This window comes from Thunnus thynnus, chromosome 21 (assembly GCF_963924715.1).
Source record: "Thunnus thynnus chromosome 21, fThuThy2.1, whole genome shotgun sequence".
Classification (NCBI taxonomy): domain Eukaryota; kingdom Metazoa; phylum Chordata; class Actinopteri; order Scombriformes; family Scombridae; genus Thunnus; species Thunnus thynnus.
In genome coordinates this window covers 19,670,638-19,690,627 of record NC_089537.1, presented here as the reverse complement: position 1 = coordinate 19,690,627, position 19,990 = coordinate 19,670,638, and the positions used below count along the sequence as shown (strand labels likewise).

General features: G+C 41.0%; 1 protein-coding gene across 1 annotated transcript in view; it reads left to right on the top strand.

Moving 5' to 3' along the window:
- The window catches only part of LOC137173055 (retinal-specific phospholipid-transporting ATPase ABCA4-like), a 34,196-nt gene that overhangs the window by 12,891 nt on the left and 1,315 nt on the right, over positions 1-19,990 (top strand). The window contains exons 11-50 of the mRNA XM_067577740.1: positions 795-911; positions 1,339-1,536; positions 3,280-3,485; positions 3,567-3,743; positions 4,072-4,294; positions 5,594-5,815; positions 6,047-6,251; positions 6,472-6,549; positions 6,746-6,943; positions 7,657-7,834; positions 7,995-8,126; positions 8,319-8,458; positions 8,547-8,684; positions 9,497-9,672; positions 10,022-10,124; positions 10,607-10,812; positions 11,245-11,293; positions 11,477-11,557; positions 12,059-12,234; positions 12,407-12,531; positions 12,676-12,774; positions 12,868-13,057; positions 13,228-13,322; positions 13,450-13,482; positions 13,684-13,789; positions 13,924-13,998; positions 14,155-14,324; positions 14,652-14,829; positions 15,008-15,123; positions 16,283-16,430; positions 16,517-16,640; positions 17,219-17,348; positions 17,505-17,625; positions 17,825-17,887; positions 17,985-18,091; positions 18,518-18,659; positions 18,934-19,068; positions 19,196-19,299; positions 19,394-19,486; positions 19,647-19,896. Of these exons, the coding sequence (XP_067433841.1) occupies positions 795-911; positions 1,339-1,536; positions 3,280-3,485; positions 3,567-3,743; positions 4,072-4,294; positions 5,594-5,815; positions 6,047-6,251; positions 6,472-6,549; positions 6,746-6,943; positions 7,657-7,834; positions 7,995-8,126; positions 8,319-8,458; positions 8,547-8,684; positions 9,497-9,672; positions 10,022-10,124; positions 10,607-10,812; positions 11,245-11,293; positions 11,477-11,557; positions 12,059-12,234; positions 12,407-12,531; positions 12,676-12,774; positions 12,868-13,057; positions 13,228-13,322; positions 13,450-13,482; positions 13,684-13,789; positions 13,924-13,998; positions 14,155-14,324; positions 14,652-14,829; positions 15,008-15,123; positions 16,283-16,430; positions 16,517-16,640; positions 17,219-17,348; positions 17,505-17,625; positions 17,825-17,887; positions 17,985-18,091; positions 18,518-18,659; positions 18,934-19,068; positions 19,196-19,299; positions 19,394-19,486; positions 19,647-19,896 (5,607 nt within the window). The remainder of the gene's footprint in view (positions 1-794; positions 912-1,338; positions 1,537-3,279; positions 3,486-3,566; positions 3,744-4,071; positions 4,295-5,593; positions 5,816-6,046; positions 6,252-6,471; positions 6,550-6,745; positions 6,944-7,656; positions 7,835-7,994; positions 8,127-8,318; positions 8,459-8,546; positions 8,685-9,496; positions 9,673-10,021; positions 10,125-10,606; positions 10,813-11,244; positions 11,294-11,476; positions 11,558-12,058; positions 12,235-12,406; positions 12,532-12,675; positions 12,775-12,867; positions 13,058-13,227; positions 13,323-13,449; positions 13,483-13,683; positions 13,790-13,923; positions 13,999-14,154; positions 14,325-14,651; positions 14,830-15,007; positions 15,124-16,282; positions 16,431-16,516; positions 16,641-17,218; positions 17,349-17,504; positions 17,626-17,824; positions 17,888-17,984; positions 18,092-18,517; positions 18,660-18,933; positions 19,069-19,195; positions 19,300-19,393; positions 19,487-19,646; positions 19,897-19,990) is intronic.

Genomic DNA, 19,990 nt, shown 5'->3' with positions numbered 1-19,990 from the left:
GACAGCCACGGGATCCCTCGCTGAAGAAATTACCTTAAGGACCCCCGCCCAAACCTCCTCCTGCTTTTGCTTGCTGTTTTAAACTGCCTCGGGGAATGAGGAAGCGCTCACTTGTGGGAACCTGACTGGGATTCACTGGGCAGGCTGAATGCATTCGGCCAGTTGTCACCAACGGCCTCCATTGTCACCCCGGCTCCATTGTCCCCATTGTCACCCAAAATCAGACACACACAAGAGGAAGGCGTTTAATTGGGTGTACTCTTGAGCGCTTTCATCCCCCACTGCACATGACTGAATACTGAAATAGCCAGCCTTTGGTATTCGCCACACAAAGCACTGTACCCACACACATCCAGGGTTTTAACGATAAGCGTGCAGTAAATATTTGACGATTTGGCACCGAGTGCATTTGTTGCACAGTTGCTGGTTATCTGAACAGGGCCCGCGGGAATTCTTTGTGTGAGAATGTGTGTGTTGTCTTTGCAAAGCCTGTTTTCGCAGGGAGTTTAATGTGGGAATGGTATGTAGCGGGAGATTAGGAGAACTGTGACAGTGTGTGTGTTTGACTTTCTGAGTGTTTTGTACACATATGCACGTGTTGACTCCATATTCTCCCCAACATGTTAATTTCTTCTACACATATGTGCAAAATAAGTGTATTAGCATGTGTGTGCAGATGTGAGAATTGGTGAGAATAGTTGTGCGTGATTATTTTGGAGAATAATTTCCTGTCCTTCTAATCTTGACACACACACACACACACACACACCCACACATTTCCATCTCTCCTGTAGGCAAACACTACATTTGAGGAGCTGGAGAGGCTGAGGATGATGGGGAGGGCCTGGGAGGAAGTGGCTCCACAGATCTGGACTTTCTTCCAAGATGGAATCCAGATCAAGATGATCCGGGTAGGACAACAATACAGTGTCATCAGTATAACGATGATTACCTGCCTTCTTGTTGCCATCCAATGCCAGCCATATGTTCCTTTGAATGAGGTGATTAATGATGTTGTTGTTATTTCATCCTGATCTTTTCCGTGCTGGTATTTTTCGCTGAGGTCTCAGGAGTTCACAAAGTTTCCTGCTTGAATATAAAACCTTATCTCACCAAAATATGCCATCTCTTTCCCTTTTCCATCCATCCTTCTCTCTTTAACACGGTATATGTCACTGTCTGCATCCTCCATTATTTCCTTTCCTTTTTCTTCTTTGTTTACCTGTTGTGGACTGTTTATTGTCTACTGGTGTCTCAGCAATGTCCTCTCGCTCTTGATAGGAAAAAAAAACAACAGGCTATATTAAGGTTATTCCCCTATTTCCTTTTTTGTTTTAGGACACTATCTGCAATCCATCAGTGATGGATTTCATTGACAGGAGTTTAGAGGAGGCGCCATTCTCCTCCAAACACATCCTCAACTTCCTGTACAACGGCCCACCAGAGGACCGTCCAGCTGACCTGCCTGATTTTGACTGGCGGGACATCTTCAACCTCACTGACCGGGTCATTCGGATGCTCAATCAATATGGAGACGTGAGTGGGCATCGTGGTTTTGTTTGTCCAGTGTACTGTAGAGTAGGAGCATTGCAGTATCTCCTTTTAGCATGTCCTTCATCTTGGTGGAGGTGAAATTTATTTGCCTCGCAAATTCCACTGTCTGGATTTTGGGAAATGTGTATATAATTATACTGACTAGTCAAAAGGGGGCTCCACATTTCCAGATGAAAATAAGGTGTCAGGATTTTTTTGCTAACTTTTTCTTTAACCTTTTTGTTCTATTGGACCTTGACTTTAAGAATGCAGATAGTTTCTTTACATTTCACTTCACCTGAAATGTCAAGTTCTAGGACAAGCCTATTCACGAAATAATCCAATTGCGCGCAGGTCCTGTCACATGCTGATTTCAATACCCTGGTTGTCCTGGTCAGTACCACTCTGGACGTGATGTGAGCATTTAGATAAGCTGTCTAAGGCTCTTTAATTTGTCCCCTGTCCAGAGACATGGAAGTCTACCCAGGTGGGCGAGAGCCAGAGCAACACACTAGCTGTCGAGTCTCTTTTGTTTACTGCTGATGGAGTGGAGGGTAAAAAAAAACAACCCCAAAACATCATGAACCTTCTCTTGTGAGGGCCCTCCACATTTAAGTGGGCCAATGCATTTGAAACAAAGTTCAAATCACCCCTTTCCCTGCGAAGGCTAATCGGGATGAGAGGCCTATCGCGCTGGGGGGTGACACGGGGGGCACCTGGGGGCATGGCTGGGTGGATGGTTGGTGCTCTTTGTTTTTGTCCAAGTTGAAGCTTACAGCACTTCAGTGTGACAGGGAGAGTGGGAACGACTGAGGCCGATTAGATACAGCTGTCACTCCGTCCACCATCCTTTATAAAGCAACAACAATGACCGTGGGCTTGAAGGCCTCTTGGCTGCACGTTGGTGGCATGCATGCGTATCACGCCAACAGTGGGCCAGTAGTGTTAGCAGGTGAATGCTTTGGCAGATTAAGGGATGGTCTTTGAAATTTGACTCACTTGTTGTGCATGTTTAATGTATTTTGCGCCTGGAAATGCATATATGCATGTATTTTGAATGCGTGTCTGTGTTTGCCAGCAAATCGCCAGTGTGTAATATAGGTTTGGGAGGGTATGTGTGCATGGGATCTCAGGGGTAAATAGTTGTTTTGGACTGTTTTCTCTTGGACCAAGGCCCTCCCTATTTGCATTAGCCTACAGTGAATGGCTATATCAGACACGCTTTGCGGGGAATAGACAGCCACTGGTGAAGTGTCACTGGAAATGTGGATCATACTGACTCAAGCCAACACTGGCATCGCTGGCCTTTCTCACATTTAAAAAAAAACATACTGACCCTTTGTTCAGCTAAATTCTAAGACCAAAGACTTAAAAAGAAGGCATGTTGAGGTCTTCTTTTCTTTTAAGTCTGATTAATTGAAAATACATTAGCAGATAGAAATATAAAACTATTTAAGAACTGCAGGACTTTTGATCGCTGTATTGTTCACCTCTATGGAAACAGTTATGCTATGCCATGCTATGCTATGCTTCACTGTGTGAAACTAGTAATCACCAAAGTCTAAAATGTGTTTCTAAGTGATGCAGTCATTTTTTAAATGCAGTTGCAGTCCAATGCAGTTCTGTTAAACTCTACCTGTTAAATGCTGTTTGGATGATGTTCATCTGACACCCAGGAGTTACCCTGGTCTAAGATCAGGCCTTTTATATGGCTGTTCCCTGCGTTGTTCATCCTCTCTCCCCTAGTGTGTGATCCTGGATAAATTTGTACCTCTGCCTGACGAGGACGCCGTCACTCATCGGGCCCTGGACCTACTGGAGGACAGCAAGCTCTGGGCAGGCCTTGTCTTCGTAAATATGTATCCCTGGACCAACAATGTCCCGCCTCATGTAAAATTCAAGATCCGTATGGATATTGATACAGTGGAGCGCACCAATAAGGTCAAAGACAGGTTAGAATCAAAGAGGAGTGCAATGATGGGTTTAGTGCAATAATGATAAACTTAGAGACTTAGTATGTGTGTTTTGTTCAGGTATTGGGACCCAGGCCCCAGAGCTGATCCCATGGATGATCTCCGCTATGTTTGGGGTGGCTTTGCATACCTCCAGGACATAATAGAGCATGCAATCATCAAGACACAGACAGGAAAGGAGTGGCCACTGGGTGTTTACCTACAGCAGATGCCCTACCCTTGTTATGTGGATGATCTGTGAGTGAAACACACACATACAGACAGACACAGTTGTGATCAGTGATCAGGAACCATAAACTGATGAGATCCAGGAATGTGTCTGGAAATTTGATTCTAACTGTACAAGAATTGCAGGGAGGATTTTAATTAGTCTCCATAAAATCTCCTGCGGATTTTATAATATTAGTTTTTATAAATTTAAATGATACTCAAGTAATTTCTGTCACATTTTACAGAGATGAAAGAATCCAAAACATTCACCACTTTCTGTATGGCAACTACACTAATTTACTTACTTCTAGTTTTTTATTTTATCTCATCTTATTTCTCCTCTCTCTTCTCCCAGCTTCATGCTGACATTGAACCGCTGTTTTCCCATCTTCATGGTACTGGCCTGGGTCTACTCTGTGTCCATGATTGTCAAAAGTATTGTTCTAGAGAAGGAACTCCGCCTCAAGGAGACCCTGAAGGCCATGGGGGTCACTAATGGCGTCATCTGGTCCACCTGGTTTATTGACAGCTTCCTCATGATGGGCACCAGCACCGCTCTCCTCACTGCCATCATCATGGTGCGGAAAAATTTACTGAAATGCGTCTCATTCATTTGTCATCTTATTTGTCTAATACATGTTATGTTTTGGCAGGTGGAATTTTTTACTATTCATTGTCTTGCCACAATTCCACTTGTGGAGACACTTAATCCGCCTAATGAGTCTTAATGATTAATTCAGTGTTTCTCTGATCATGTTAACTTCTCTGGATATAAATGTTAAGATATCACCAGTTTTACTGTGAAGCATTATCAGATCTTGTATCTTGAATAATGAATTAGTGTTAGGGGCCTCACTGACTGCATACTTACAAATCATTAATGAAATAACTGTGAATGTCATGACATCATGGGAATAATGTCAACTTCGCAGGAATGGGCTTGTCAATGATTAACACTTGTACCATGTAGAAGTCAGAGGTCCTTTTCATGTAGTCAGCCAGCAGCTCGGCTGACATATTACAGTGGGCTGTTGTGACCTCTAGTGGAAGGTTTGTGTAAACCTTTTACATGTATGTTTTATACCAAGATGATCCAAATAATGTGAGAAAAGTGTATCTGTATTTCATGTCACTAATTTTGTGTTTATTAGTTCTTATTTCCCTTAAAGTTGACTAAAAACTACTTTTACATTTTGTTTAAGATCACAACATTTCCAAAGACACCAAATAGACCGAATTTTAAGTCTGATTGAAATGCAAAATACACATTGTAAATTAGAGCTGCAACAATTAATCGATTAGTTGAGAACTATTAAATTAATAGTCATTTTGATCATGGATTTATTGTTTTGAGTCATTTTAAGAAAAAACAACAACAAAATTTTCTGATTCCAGCCTTCTTATATGAATATTTTCTGGTTTCTTCAGTCTTTCAACATCTTTCACCATTTTTGGACATTTTGTGGACCAAACAACTAGTTGATTTATCGAGAAAATAGATTAATCGATAATGAAAATTCGGGTACTACTGTAGATTGTTGCCATTTGATTGTAAAAATGTGGTGTCCTGGAACTGGATGTTTTGTGAATTTTTAGGATTATATATATATATAAGCTATCCAGATACATGATATACTGTCTTGTTTTATCATCAGTCTGGAATTTGAAAGGAAAAGCAACATTTAAGCGATTAACCAGTGTATCCATAGCAACTTGCTCCAAAGCAATCAAATCAGTTTTTTTTAAGTGTTTTTCTTTCACTTACTTCTGCCAAATGATTTTTTAAAAGAAGCATTTATATGAGGACAACCTATGTTTGGTATTCACTGAACTTGTAAACATCTCCCTGCATGTTTCTCTCCATCTCTGGCCTGCAGGGAGGAAGGGTACTAAACTACAGCGACCCCCTCATCCTCTTCCTCTTTCTGCTCACCTTCACCACGGCCACCATCATGCAGTGCTTCCTTCTCAGTGTCTTCTTCAACCAGGCCAATCTGGCTGCAGCCTGCTGCGGCATCGTTTACTTCACCCTTTACCTCCCGCACATCTTCTGCTTCGCCTGGCAGGATCGCATCACTAAAGACATGAAGATCCTGGCGGTGGGTGTCTCATCTCAGCATCTCCTCCCTCCAACAAGAGGGACAAAAGACAATTCTAATGTTGGATTAAATCTCCCTATGGATAAGAATTCCTAAGAATAAGGATAAAAGTTTAGACACAACAAAGACACATAAAAAGTTCTAATAATAAAAAACAAAATTACAAATGTATTGAATTTTTAAAGAGAGTTAGAACCATTAGTAAACCTCTCATGCCTCCTCCTCCGTCAGAGTTTGCTGTCCCAAGTGGCGTTTGGCTTTGGGACAGAGTACCTGTCGCGGTATGAAGAGCAGGGTCTGGGTCTACAGTGGGACAACATCCAGACCAGTCCTCTGGAGGGGGATGAGTTCTCCTTCCTCACCTCCATCTGCATGATGGGCCTGGACACTGTGCTTTATGGTGTTCTGGCCTGGTACCTGGACAACGTCTTCCCTGGTCAGTGTGTTAGAGAGACACACACTTTAGCCATATAGAATGACCTGGTGGATACTGGCATATTACTTTTACACTTTTACAGATCATGTATGTGTGTTAGATATAGAATGATAATTGATGAAAAATCCCAACTTGGCTATTTCCCATAAAAACATATATCATTTTGACTTTTTTCCATATTTACTGCAGCTCAGGTGCTTTTCTTTCCTTTCCATTACAGGACAGTATGGAATTAGCCGACCATTTTATTTTCCCTTCCTGCCATGTTATTGGCTCAACACTGTGGCTCCAGCTTCAGGTAAGCTTATCGTCATTTACATTACTGTAACAACATAGGGAGATATTTATCCTAAAAGAGGATATATTGTGTGCAAAAACATATATGTGTGATTGCTGTTTTTAAAATAGCAATAGTGTGTGTGTTATCTGGTGACTTAACACACCGATAAAAGTCTGAGGTCTGTTATACAGTGGGTTCTTTTTTGTCTCCAAAGACAACAAGTTGGAGTTTGATAAAAAAGGCTTTGATAACCTGGCAAACAAGGAGCAGGGAGAGCAGCAGAAAAAAGATGAGGAGGAAAACCAAAACGAGGAGAAAAACCAGGAGAAACCCAAAATTCTGGAGGAGACGGCCTCATGCGAACACCAGGATCAGCGTGAGAAGCTGGGGCAGGAAAACCAGGAGAAAGATGGTATAATAGTTTGGTTTTTATTGTTTGGTCCTGATGTCTTTCATCAGAATTTAAAGTTGTGTGGAGAACAGAAAAGTGCAATTTACAACTGGCACACTTTTACTTTGTAACTTACATCATCACACATTACAGCTACAGCTTCTGATATCTGAAGAACAACTGAACTTGTACTGAAGAAATATTTCTCCAAGCTAACAGTTGCTAATTCTCTCTCTCTCCTGCCGTCCCCTTAACTCTCACTTTGACTCTCTCCCAGTCCTATTCATTGTGTGGGAGCTCAATGCCCTTGTGTATGTTTGCACTTGCTGGCATATGTGAACACACACACTCTTACCTCCTCACTTCCATGCTTAGTTAATAAGTCATAGAAACTGTTTTCTTTACATTCCAATCCCCTGATCTCATTTATGTACCTTTCACACTTGTCGCTTTCCGAAAAGAGAGAGTGATATGAGATGTTGATATGTTAGTCACCTTTTTAATTGAAATTTGGTTCAACTTTTTGATAATCCTTCTATTGCTTTGTTTACTTGCCAGACATTCTTTCCATGGTGGATTTTATTACGCCTTTGTTTCTGTGTTTCAAGGATGACTCATTATTGACCAGAATATTTCTATGTTATCTGAAGTACTATTGAATGTACAGAAGAAACAGTACAGAAGCAGTATTATACTAACATAGTATACTGTATGTGATTGTCTTGACTTTGCAGGGCAGTCATTCTTTGAGGCAGAGCCAGCTGACCTGGTGAAGGGTGTCTGTATCCAGGACCTGGTCAAGGTGTTTGGAGGTAGCTCCAGCCCGGCAGTGGATGGCCTCAGCCTCAGCTTCTATGAGAGCCAGATTACTGCCTTTCTGGGCCACAATGGCGCTGGGAAGACCACCACCATGTATGTAACCCAGATGCTGTACATGCAAGCATACTCACACACCCACATGATTGATGCCGAACATGTAAAAAAAAAAAAAGTCAAATTCTCTCCACTTGAATTGCACAGAGGAACAACATGTTTGACTCCTCTTATTTCTCTCTTTGTCTCTCTCCCTCAGGTCTATCTTGACTGGCATGTTCCCTCCCACCTCAGGCACAGCCACTATTTATGGCAAAGACATCCGCACCGACATGGACACCATCCGTCTGTCTCTGGGAATGTGCCCTCAACACAACATCCTTTTTCAGCAGTATGTAACTTTCCACACACATTGTCACAACATGTTTTATGAACAAAAACATGTTCTTTTTGAGCCTGTACACAGGATTTTACTCTATGCCACAATTGAGTATTCACCATGATGCTATAAGTGTAAAGCACGCCCTTTTTTATAGGTCTAATTGGGTTACTGCCTTCCTCTCTTTCTCTTGTTCTCTCTCAGTATGAGTGTAGCGGAGCATATCCTCTTCTACTCCCTGCTGAAAGGCCGTCCAATAGCAGAGGCCGAGGAGGAGGTGGAGAACATGCTGCAGGATCTGGGTCTACCCCACAAGAGAGATGAACTGATCCAGAACCTCTCAGGTTAATGCTCACTATTATATAAACTACACACCTACACACACACATACTAATATGTGCATCATCAGTACTTTATGGTGTTCTTCTCCAGGGGGCATGCAGAGGAAGTTGTCCGTTGCATTGGCGTTTGTTGGTGGGGCTAAGGTGGTGATCCTGGATGAGCCCACCTCAGGGGTGGATCCCTACTCCAGACGTTCCATTTGGGACCTGCTGCTCAAATACCGTGCAGGTAACACTGACCTCTGCTGGCTAGATGAGGGTACAAAAAGCCCATTAGCTCATTATGTACACAGATTCTTTCCCAATATCATCAGACAAATTACAGTCTCATATTTCTACATAATTGTTCTGCATCATAGCCAACATACACACTACTAATTGTAATCATCATGCAAAGAATGCAAAATGCTCCAACCAAGTTTTATTAATAGGTATCCTTTGATACTTGATAACTATTGTTCTATATTACTTGAGCCTTGTCCATCACACAATTAGAAGAGATCTTAGATTAACATCATTATAAATAAAGTAGCAGTGATGTTTGTCTATTTTGTATGCTGAAGTTAGATGATGAACAGACCTGACAGATTTGTCAAGTCAGGCAACAAATAATTCAACTTGTGCTCTGCAGAAAACATTGCATCATTACTGCCACTATTGACAGCAAGCCTGACACAGTAGTTCTTCCAGTAAACCTGATACTCAGCAAACTGTGGAACATCCTGCACCAAAGCTGATGTGAATGCAGAAACAGACTGTCTGGTTTTCTTCAAATTTAAAGAACAACAATTATGTCAAATATTCTTGGGCTTCTCTATGCTAAACATGAACGAGAGTTTTTTTATGCCCTATTCTTTCATAATACAGCAGTATTTAAGATCTTGACTGAGCAAAGAGAGAAAGTTTATCCTAAGTCATAATTATCAAACATTTTGAAGTGGATGCTGATCTATGTAAAGATCCTATCCCTTCATTCAAATTTTCTTTCCGTCTTTCTTTCTTCATCCCTTCTTCACTGTCTCTCTCTGTCCTCTGTTGCAGGGCGCACTGTGATTATGTCCACCCACCACATGGACGAGGCCGACCTGCTGAGTGACCGGGTGGCTATCATCTCTCAGGGCCGCCTCTACTGCTGCGGTTCCCCCATCTTCCTTAAGAATTGTTTTGGCGCTGGTTTCTACCTCACTCTTGTGCGACGAATGAAACATGACACTAAGGTGGGAACTTATTAAACCGGAGTTTGTGTGCATTCAGCTTTTAATATTTTGTTTAAAGGTTGATTTAATATACTATATTAATAATTACTGTTTGGTAGAAAAACACTGTACTGTACTGCATAGTCTTTCACAGTAAACTCCTTCAAATCCACCAACAGCATCCAATTTTTAAATAAAAGACATTAAACATCAGACTTATATGATGGTTTCACCTTCACGAGTCCCCCTGTGACTTGGATGCAAATGAGTCCCTGTGAGACTAAGGGTGAGCCAAAATGAATGCAGGAGAGATAAATTATGTCATACTGTTAAAAATAAATGATGGTTTCTGGTAACGTTTTTGCTGCAGGCCAGCTGTGACTGCACAGAAGATTGCTCCTGTAAATGTTCAAAGTGCTCAAAGTTTAAAGCGAGCCAGGAGGAGAGCCAGGCCCCAGACAGGCAGATGGATGGTAAGGTCACCATTAGTTCCATTGTAGAGATCAGTATGTTATCCCAAATACATTATCAGTCTCCTTAAACCTATTTTAGTTTATTCAGCTTCTAAATTAATGATACAATGGAACATAATCTATCTGTCATTTTGGTGAATAGTGCCTTTGTATGAGATTGTAGTCAGTGTACTTACTGTAGCTGCTATCAACACACCCTGTATTTACCGCACTCTATGACATACTGTACTGTAGGCCCTCGGTAGCACTGTAAAAGTCAAAAGGACATGGAGTTTTACCCAATAATATGCCGCAATTTAATGTTTTTCTTCTGTTTTCCCTTATTTCCTCCTGTGATTTTGCAATTTTCATACATTTCTACTTAACATGCCACCTATCAGTTGTCAGATATTCTTTTTTCTTGGCTGTATCTTTCAGTGACAAGACATAAATTAAATGGAAATTGGATAAGGCAAAATAAGCCTATATTGCTCCATCTCCAGGTAACATAGAAAGAATCGCAGCCCTGGTTCATCATCACGTGCCGCAGGCTCGTCTGATTGAGGCCATTGGCCAAGAGCTGACCTACCTGCTGCCCAATCGTAACTTCCAGCCCAGGGCCTACGCTAGTCTCTTCAGGGAGCTGGAGGAAACCCTTGTAGACATCGGCCTCAGCAGCTTCGGTGTGTCCGATACATCGCTGGAAGAGGTGGGTGGAGGTGATAGCTAAACAGGAGTAATCATAGGACTGCTAGTATTTGCTGTCTTTGGTGTAACAGGAACATACAATTAATAAATAGACATGGTTGTGATTTATTAGGAAAATCTAAAAAGTAATTCACGTTTGTAAATTTACATTGTGGCCCCTGATCTTGAAAAAATGAGACAATAGATCAAACTGACACATACTGCCCTCTGAATAGGGGAGATTCTTAGTTATTGAAGTGCAAATGATATTTTCATTTTTGTTGCAAAGCAGTAACTTGATAGCAAGTAAAAAAGAGAAACAAGCAGCAGAGTTTCATTGAGGCAATCTGTCATACACTCACTCGCTGACTTTCACCTTCACACTGATTAGGTTTCGTTACATAAAGCTGTTCCCTTGCTCTGTTCACAAAGAGTATCTTGTGTTTTCTTGCAGATTTTCCTAAAAGTCACCGCTGATGGCACCAACAGGAAATGTATTCAAGGTAAAAAAAAAAAAAAAAGAAAAAGAAAAAGAAGAACAGCACAAAGATTTGGTAGCGTTTTTTTTTTTTATTGATTTGTGATGTGTCTCAATGTGTAGTTGTGTCTCTTGTAGCCCTCTTCTATCCATCTCCCCCTCATCATGTGAGCTGTATCCTTTGTGTCCCATTGTCTACCTCTCTCAGACAAGAAATCATTGCGGCAGATTTCTCGAGCTAGTCTCTGTGGATTGAACAGAGTGGCGATTGATGTGGAACCACCCGAAGGTGATAGTGGCTTTCAGGTTACAGCTCTGGTCATTTGCTGCTGTTGTGGGGAAAAAACATATCAATGTCTGTAATTAAAGAAGGTTGAATTACAGTTGCATTAGCTTTTTAAGACTAAACCTATTCAACTTTTCTTTATTTAATTATTTAAAAAAGACATAAAGGTCAACTGAGAAAGTCTTGAAAAGTGATTTTTCCTGACAACAGCATTATGCAGAGGGCTTCAGCTTGGGCATTTTGACTAGTGAGCAGCTTGAATATATATTTTGATCTGGCGCTATCATCAGCACACTAGTAAGATGCAAAAAAGGCTGCATCATATACCTAAAGGCTTGTAGAGCAATGCTGATAAACATTTTTTTCAAGGGTTTTTTTTTTTTTGCGACTGAATGTCCACAGAAGACTAAACATGCGCTGCTTGCTGGCTGGCCTCTTACATATAGCACTGACATTACATGTGCAAGTCAAACTGTGCAACTTGACATGAGCTCTGTATTCCAGAGACAGATGGGGACATGCAAAACAATGGCCAGGCCCCCTGTGACGTCCCAGAAGGCAGTACAGGCAGAGGATCCTACCAGGTCAGAGGCCTGTGTCTGACCCTCAAACAGTTCTTAGCTCTGCTGATCAAGAGGCTGCATCACGCCACACGCTCCTGCAAAGACTTCTTCGCCCAGGTAAAATCTTAAACTAGGTTACTTACAGTAAATCGGCGGAAATCGTTGTCTCAGTCATATTGTTATATTCAGTTTGGCTATCTGAACTACAGTTGATGACTCTGATGATCCTCATTGGAGTATTGCATATTTTGTGTGGTTTTTAAATCAAAGTTGTTTCTGTCTCTGCTAGATTGTGTTACCAGCCAGTTTTATTTTCCTGGTGCTGACATTCACTCTGATTGTTCCACCTTTTGGAGAGTATCCAAGTCTGACCCTCAGTCCCTGGATGTACGGGAGACAGTACACATTCTTCAGGTGCGCATAAGATCACCTAGCTCCATTTAACAGTCACAAGACTTTTTAATTGGATTTCTAAATGTCTCTAAATAAAATATGTATAAATTGGACTGAAGTTCCTGATGTTGGTGATTGCATTTTTCATTATTTTGCCCATGGCAGTAATGAGCGTCCTATGGATGCTCAGATGAGATACTTCGCTGAGGTGTTGCTTGACAAGCCTGGCTTTGGGACTCGCTGCATGGTAGATGAACCACTGGAGTGAGTAGCCCTCACAGTTTTGCTGCTGTTTTTTTACACTTATAACTGACACAGATGCATTTGACTACATGGGTGAATTTCTCCCACTGGTAGAGATTTCCCGTGTAACAACATCACAACAGAGTGGGAGATGCCACTGGTTAATCCTGCCCTAATAGATATGCTGGGTGGCCCAGAGTGGAACCCCCTCAGACCGTCTCCAGACTGTCAGTGCAGCACAGCCAGGAAGCTCACCATGCTGCCTGTGTGCCCCGAGGGAGCCGGAGGCCTGCCACCTCCACAGGTGGGTGGTTGGGACAGTATGTACACACAGAAATAAATAATCTTCCCTCTCAAGTACACTACTGATTCTGAATCACTTCTACTTATTGAACGGAGAAGTGCATACATTTATATGTCCAGCGTCTCAGTGTCTGAGTGTCTTAAATAAAATGTATGTTATTTGTGCATCAGAGGATCCAGTCAACAGGAGATGTCCTCATGGATCTAACAGGCAGGAACATCTCTGACTACCTGGTGAAAACCTACCCCAGCCTCATCAGAACTAGGTATTTGATTCTTTGTACTAATTGAAAACTATACCACAATGTTGAAAAGACAACAAAACTCATTAAAATTGAAATGTATTCTAATATGAGAAAGAATTCAATAGCTCTTTGTGTGATCTCTTTTCAGCCTGAAGAGCAAATATTGGGTAAATGAACAAAGGTAACTTCAAATTTGTCAGACTACATTTAGATTAAAATGTGACTGTTTTACATGCATTTCTTATTACATATATGGATGTGTGTGTATTACTGCAGTTCTCCCTCCAGTGGTTGTAATCGTGTAGTGTACTTTTGGTCTACAGTAGCAGGAGTTATAGTAAAGCTTTGCAGATGTCAGCAGGGTTTTCTCTGTGGTGTCCAGGTATGGAGGTATATCAGTGGGAGGACAGCTTCCTGTTTTAGAGCTGCAGCCAAAGACCATCCAGGATGTAGCAGCTCAGCTGGGACGACTGCTCAACGTTACTGGGGTATGGCTTTAAAACTCAACAAGCTGTGTTTGCTTATGTGTGTGTCTACTGTTATCTGTTTGTGTATATACTGTATGTGTCTATGGCTCTTTGCTGATTTCTTTTGTAAAGGCCCTTTGAATTTTTGATTGCAGGGCAAATACTCCAAACAAACACTGAAGGACATAGGAACATTCCTCAGATACATGGAGACACAAAACAATGTCAAGGTAAGTACAAGAAAACCTCACCAACCAGATGAAACTGTTTTTAAAAAGAGGTGTTTATTTTTTTAAGTAAATGCTTAGTTAATATAAGACACTTCTATGCTATTAACATTATAAATCTGCTGCAGTCAAAGTATAACATTCACTGTCTTTGCACAGGTGTGGTACAACAATAAGGGCTGGCATGCCATGGTATCTTTCATGAACGTGGCCAACAATGCCATCCTCCGTGCAAACCTGCCCAAAGGAGCTAACCTGGACGAGTATGGAATCACTGCCATCAACCACCCTCTGAACCTTACCAAAGAGCAGCTATCTGAGATCACTGTGTGAGTAAACAATGGCTAGACAGCCAGATACTACTTTTCCAATTATACTTCAAGGTCTGGAACTTAACTTGTGTTTCTGTAGAAAAGTAAAGTGGAGTTCATAAGAGGCAGAACTGGAGTGTCATGCTTCTTACACTTACGTTTGATTTGAACTTTAAAGGAAAGAAAATCTCCCTTTAGATCCCCCTATACTGGTAGAAAGCATCAATTTGCGATGCCACATGCGTTTGTACAAGATTAAGGACTAACACCAAAATATTATTTTTAGATATCTTAACATTTACTCCTGATTTTTATCTGAACTTTTTCCTCTCATTTTCCCCCCAGCCTGACTACCTCAGTGGATGCAGTGGTGGCCATCTGTGTCATCTTCGCCATGTCCTTTGTCCCAGCCAGCTTCGTCCTCTATCTCATCCAAGAGAGGGTCACCCAGGCCAAACACCTGCAGTTCGTCAGTGGTGTCAGTCCCCTGGTCTACTGGATGGCCAATTTTCTCTGGGACATGGTACAGTAATCCCCTCTGTGACTGTATAAATGCCTGGGAAATGTCAATGATAATGTTCGTATGATGTTCATAAGAACAACCAGGATAAAGAAAGCCTATGTGAATTGTTTATTCTCTTTTTGATTATGAAATAGCTTTGTAGACAATGGTATCTGGAGTGACTGTGTTCTTTCTTCAGGTGAATTACTCCATCAGTGCTGCGATGGTGGTGAGAATTTTCATCTTTTTTGATAAGAAGTGCTACACCTCACCGACCAACCTCCAACCACTTATTGCCCTACTTATGCTTTACGGGTAGGTCTTTGTTTTTCAAAGTTTTACACTGCATTTTGTCAGGTCTATTTTTAACAACATTACAAAATGTGGGGAAAACAAGACATTCAGAATCACCATAGCACTGCTACAGCTGGACTGTTGTAAAGTGGTTATTATCACTTCTGAAATGATGAAGCCACTAGCAGATAATTTGTGCCATTATTCAGTATTTTCACATTTATATCCACCAGCAAACTTTTTACCTTCATTAGATGTCAGCCTATAAGCTTCACCATTTTCCTCTGCTAGAAGCTTATTAACTTCATAGCATTTAGTTTGCTGGGTCAGCATTTTTGTGAAATATCGACTAAGACCAAGAACAAATCTTCCTCATTACCGCTCTGTCAAAAAGGGAATGTAAAGCCTAATTTGGGAATTGATTCCACACCAACTTGCTGATTTTTAAAAACAGGGCACTGCTGAATAAATGGGTCTTGAAATACTACTAAGTTCGACTACCGTCTAACAGGACACATGAGTACAGATGCCTCACTTCATTCACTCTAAATGTGAGCTAGTGTCATCACCAGATTGTTGTTACAGTCCTGTGGGTTAAGTTTACTGCACAGCTCACACTAGCTGATGACACACCCAGCCAAGTCCCCGAGTATCAGAAATGTCAATATATTCTACACAATATCTCGTTTCAAAGGTCACATTCAAACTGACAAACTTCTGTTCGCATATCACATTATTTGCACCCTGTATTTTTGCCATAATGGTATGTACTCTTTTGCCTCATACATTTATAACCCCTCATAATGCGGGGTTCCATGCTTTTCAATCTTTAATTGATTTAATTCAATTTAATTGATTTAATTCTATCTTGAAAATTGTTTAATACACAAATGTAAAATGCAGTGTAGAAACAAGTTGGTGCTTCCAATCTTCTTGGCAATCATAATTTTTGTTTGTGGTATTTTGTGTCCAAATTAAGGTGGAAATGACTTATTGATGATGACATTTATTATCTTTGATAATCTAAAATGTGTAATCTACAATCATACAAAATACAGGGACTACATATCTAATCCTAAATTACATCCACCTCTGCAAAGTCTGTGTCCAGCATTAGATTCTGACATTCATTGTGCGTAACTGATGCATTTCTTGATCTCTCTCTCTCTTTCTCTCTCAGCTGGTCTGTTACCCCCATGATGTACCCCATGTCATATTTATTCAGCATCCCCAGCACAGCCTACGTGTCTTTGTCATGTATCAACCTCTTCATTGGCATCAACAGCAGCGCCATCACCTTCATCCTGGACCTTTTTGAGGGCACCACAGTAAGACCTATTAGCTTGTTTCTGTAAATGCATCTTCCATACATCCTCCATCTCACCCTACTGCCATTTGTTTGATTTCTGTCTAGGCTCTGTACAGGTTTAACCAGCTGTTGAAGACTGTTCTGCTCATCTTCCCCCATTACTGCCTGGGCCGAGGCCTGATAGACATGGCCATGAACCAGGCCGTGACTGATATCTATGCTCGCTTTGGTAATCACAAAACACACGCATACTCATACACCTTGCAGTCCAGCAAACAAATACTTGCAGCAACAAATTTCTCCAAATGTCAACCACTATCTCAACACCCTGAACGAATGTTGGGTCATTGCGTGCGTTAGAAACGTGATACCTTACACTTGCCATTAAGGCCCGAAGTTGCCCTGAAGTAACACAACCTTCTAACCACATGTGCACCAAATGCTCTACAACAAATTCTCCAGTAGTGATGTGCAAGAATTTATTAGAGAGGTAGAAATAGAATAATAAATAGAAATATGAAATATTACTTAATTATAATCACTAGAGTTATTTTGTCATGTTTTCTTTTCTTTTTTTTTTTTTTTTTTTACATCTATTTATCTTTTCTGTGTTTTCAAATTACCTCAACTCACTGACCAGGATACTGTGTCTTCCATATGAAATAGGCTGTAGGAACTCTGCTCAGAAATGAAGGAATAAACGAAGAAAAAAACAAACAAACAAAAAATATCATTATTTGCTTGCAGTTTTAAGACTTTCTAATGGCGCATATAAAACAGTGTCACTGACTCATTGTTATTCCTCAGGTGAGGACTACAGCCCAGACCCCTATCACTGGAACTTTATTGGGAAGAACCTATTCTTCATGGCTGTTGAGGGATTTGTCTATTTCATCCTTAACATTCTCCTCCAGTATCGCTTCTTCCTGGATCACTGGTAAGCATACTAGAGCTTGAATTAGGATGCCAGATTTGTTCCAGTAAGGATTTGTTCAAGAAAAGACGACGTGTCTGATAATATGATCTGACTCTTGCATAGATTGATTCAAAGTTGATTTGCTGTCTAGCTCATTGCCTGGTATTCCATTGGCAGGATATCAGATTGCCCAAAGCCTCCTATTTTAGACGAGGATATGGATGTAGCCGAGGAAAGAGAGCGAATCTGCAAAAGTGGAAAAACAAATGACATTTTATGTATACGAGACCTGTCCAAGGTGAGATGTTTATCTTTTCAAAACATCATCAGGTATGGACAATGGAAAAAATGCTGAAATTAATGTTTAAAAACAAAATCCAAAATTTGAATATCATACTCCATTTGTCATAGTGCAGCTCTCTCTGTCTCTCTCATTATTTCCTTTATACCGGTATTCCATCTTTCTACTTGATTTGTTCTCATCTTTTCTTTGCCAGACGTACACAGGAACGATGATCCCTGCTGTGAACCGAATCTGCATTGGAGTATCACCTGGAGAGGTTCGTATGGTTAAACGTATATGATTTACACCACAAAAGGAAACATGCTGATCACTTTATAGCTTATGTATCTTATTTTTCTCTTGATCCTCGGCAGTGCTTTGGTCTCCTGGGTGTAAATGGAGCAGGGAAGACCACCACATTTAAGATGTTGACTGGGGACATTGATGTCACCTCAGGAGAAGCCTCAGTTACTGGTCACAGGTTTGTAATATAAAGTCATACAAAGAGGAAGTAACCAGTATGAAACTTGAAGGTCGAAATCAACATTGAGGCTGATAATAGTTTATATTTTGTGCAAATAATCTGAATTCTTCATTTACACACGAAACATCAAGTGTTTTCCCTTAAATCTTATTATAGGTGAAAAAGAATCTCTGGTATTAGGATCTCTAAACTACAGATATACTAACAGTCTCTATGGGACACAGGATCACAATGGAAATTGCTTTCTCAATCCATGTTATCATTTTCTTGCCAACAGAGAGTAATCTGAATTAGTTCTTTAATAAATACTTGATGAACAAACTGTATTGAATAATTATCTTACTGAGAATCAACTATTTGAGACCATATCAGAAGGAACTCTTCCTCATGGTTCGGTTTGTTTCAACTTTGTTCTCCTTGCAGCATTTTGACCAACATCCTGGACGTCCACCAGAACATGGGATACTGCCCACAGTTTGACGCCATAGATGAGCTGCTGACAGGCAGAGAACACCTACACCTCTACGCCCGCCTCCGCGGAGTCCCAGAGGCTGAGATCAGCAGGGTGAGATGGAGCTTTTGCCATGCCAGGAAACCGATACAGTGATCAAAAACTGGATCTGGCAATAGCACGCAGTACTGTAAAATAATAAAAATGATACATGTGAGAGATATAAACTTTGACCTATTTAATGCCTCTGGTCAAAGAATTAAACAAGTGTACATACCTTTATGATCTACAAATCTGCCAATGTTTGTGCATGTATCAAGTATGCAGCTTCACTTTACTAAAGTTTGACTGAATTCTAACACACGGCACTTATCCTCTTCTTGCACAGGTTGCAGAGTGGGCCATCCAGAAGCTGGGTCTGTCAGAGTATGCAGGCCAAAGTGCTGGGACCTACAGTGGAGGTAACAAGAGGAAACTCTCCACAGCAATTGCCATGATAGGCTGCCCTGCTCTGGTGCTGCTGGTGAGGCCAACATTATTAACAGTACTGGGTTTGGATTAGAGGTTTAGGATGAGGATCACAGTAGAATAAGCATGGTTAGTTGAAATACGAGATGCTAGATGTGTCTGTGTTTGTTGTTACTCTTCAGGATGAACCTACTACAGGCATGGACCCTCTCTCCAGACGCTTCCTCTGGAACTCCATCATGAGTGTTATTCAGGACAAACGAGCTGTGGTCCTCACCTCACACAGGTAAGCTATCAGGTGTGTGTATGTGTTTATGTGTGCATTCATGCATATTTATAAGCACAGGATTTAATAGACGATTGTGTGTCTCTTTTCACAGTATGGAGGAATGTGAGGCTCTGTGTACCCGCTTAGCCATTATGGTTAACGGATCCTTCAAGTGTTTGGGAACCATTCAGCATCTCAAATACAAGTTGGTCATTTTGCTTTATCAAGTATTGCTGATCAAATTACAAAATGTTGTCTTTTACACCAAAAATCCTTGCAACAAAGAATTAAAAATCCATTCAGCGTTCTATGGATTTGCTAATCTTTGATTTTACTTTATCTACCTTACTTTGGTGTGAATGTAGATTTGGTGATGGCTACGTGGTGACCATGAAGATCAGGGCAGCTAAGCCTGGTTGTGCCCCAGACCTGAACCTTGCCGAAGCTTTCATGGAGAGCACCTTCCCTGGCTGCATTCAGAGGGAGAAACACTACAACACCTTACAGTACAAGATCTCCTCCTCCTCCCTGGCTAGGATCTTTCAAATGGTCCTGGCTAACAAAGACAAGCTCAACATAGAGGACTACTCTGTTTCACAGACCACTCTTGACCAGGTAAATGAGCATAGAAAAACAGCATAATGGATTATACAGTGGGGAATATTGAGTGCACATTTCCTTTCAGATTTTAACTTGGCTCAGTCAAATT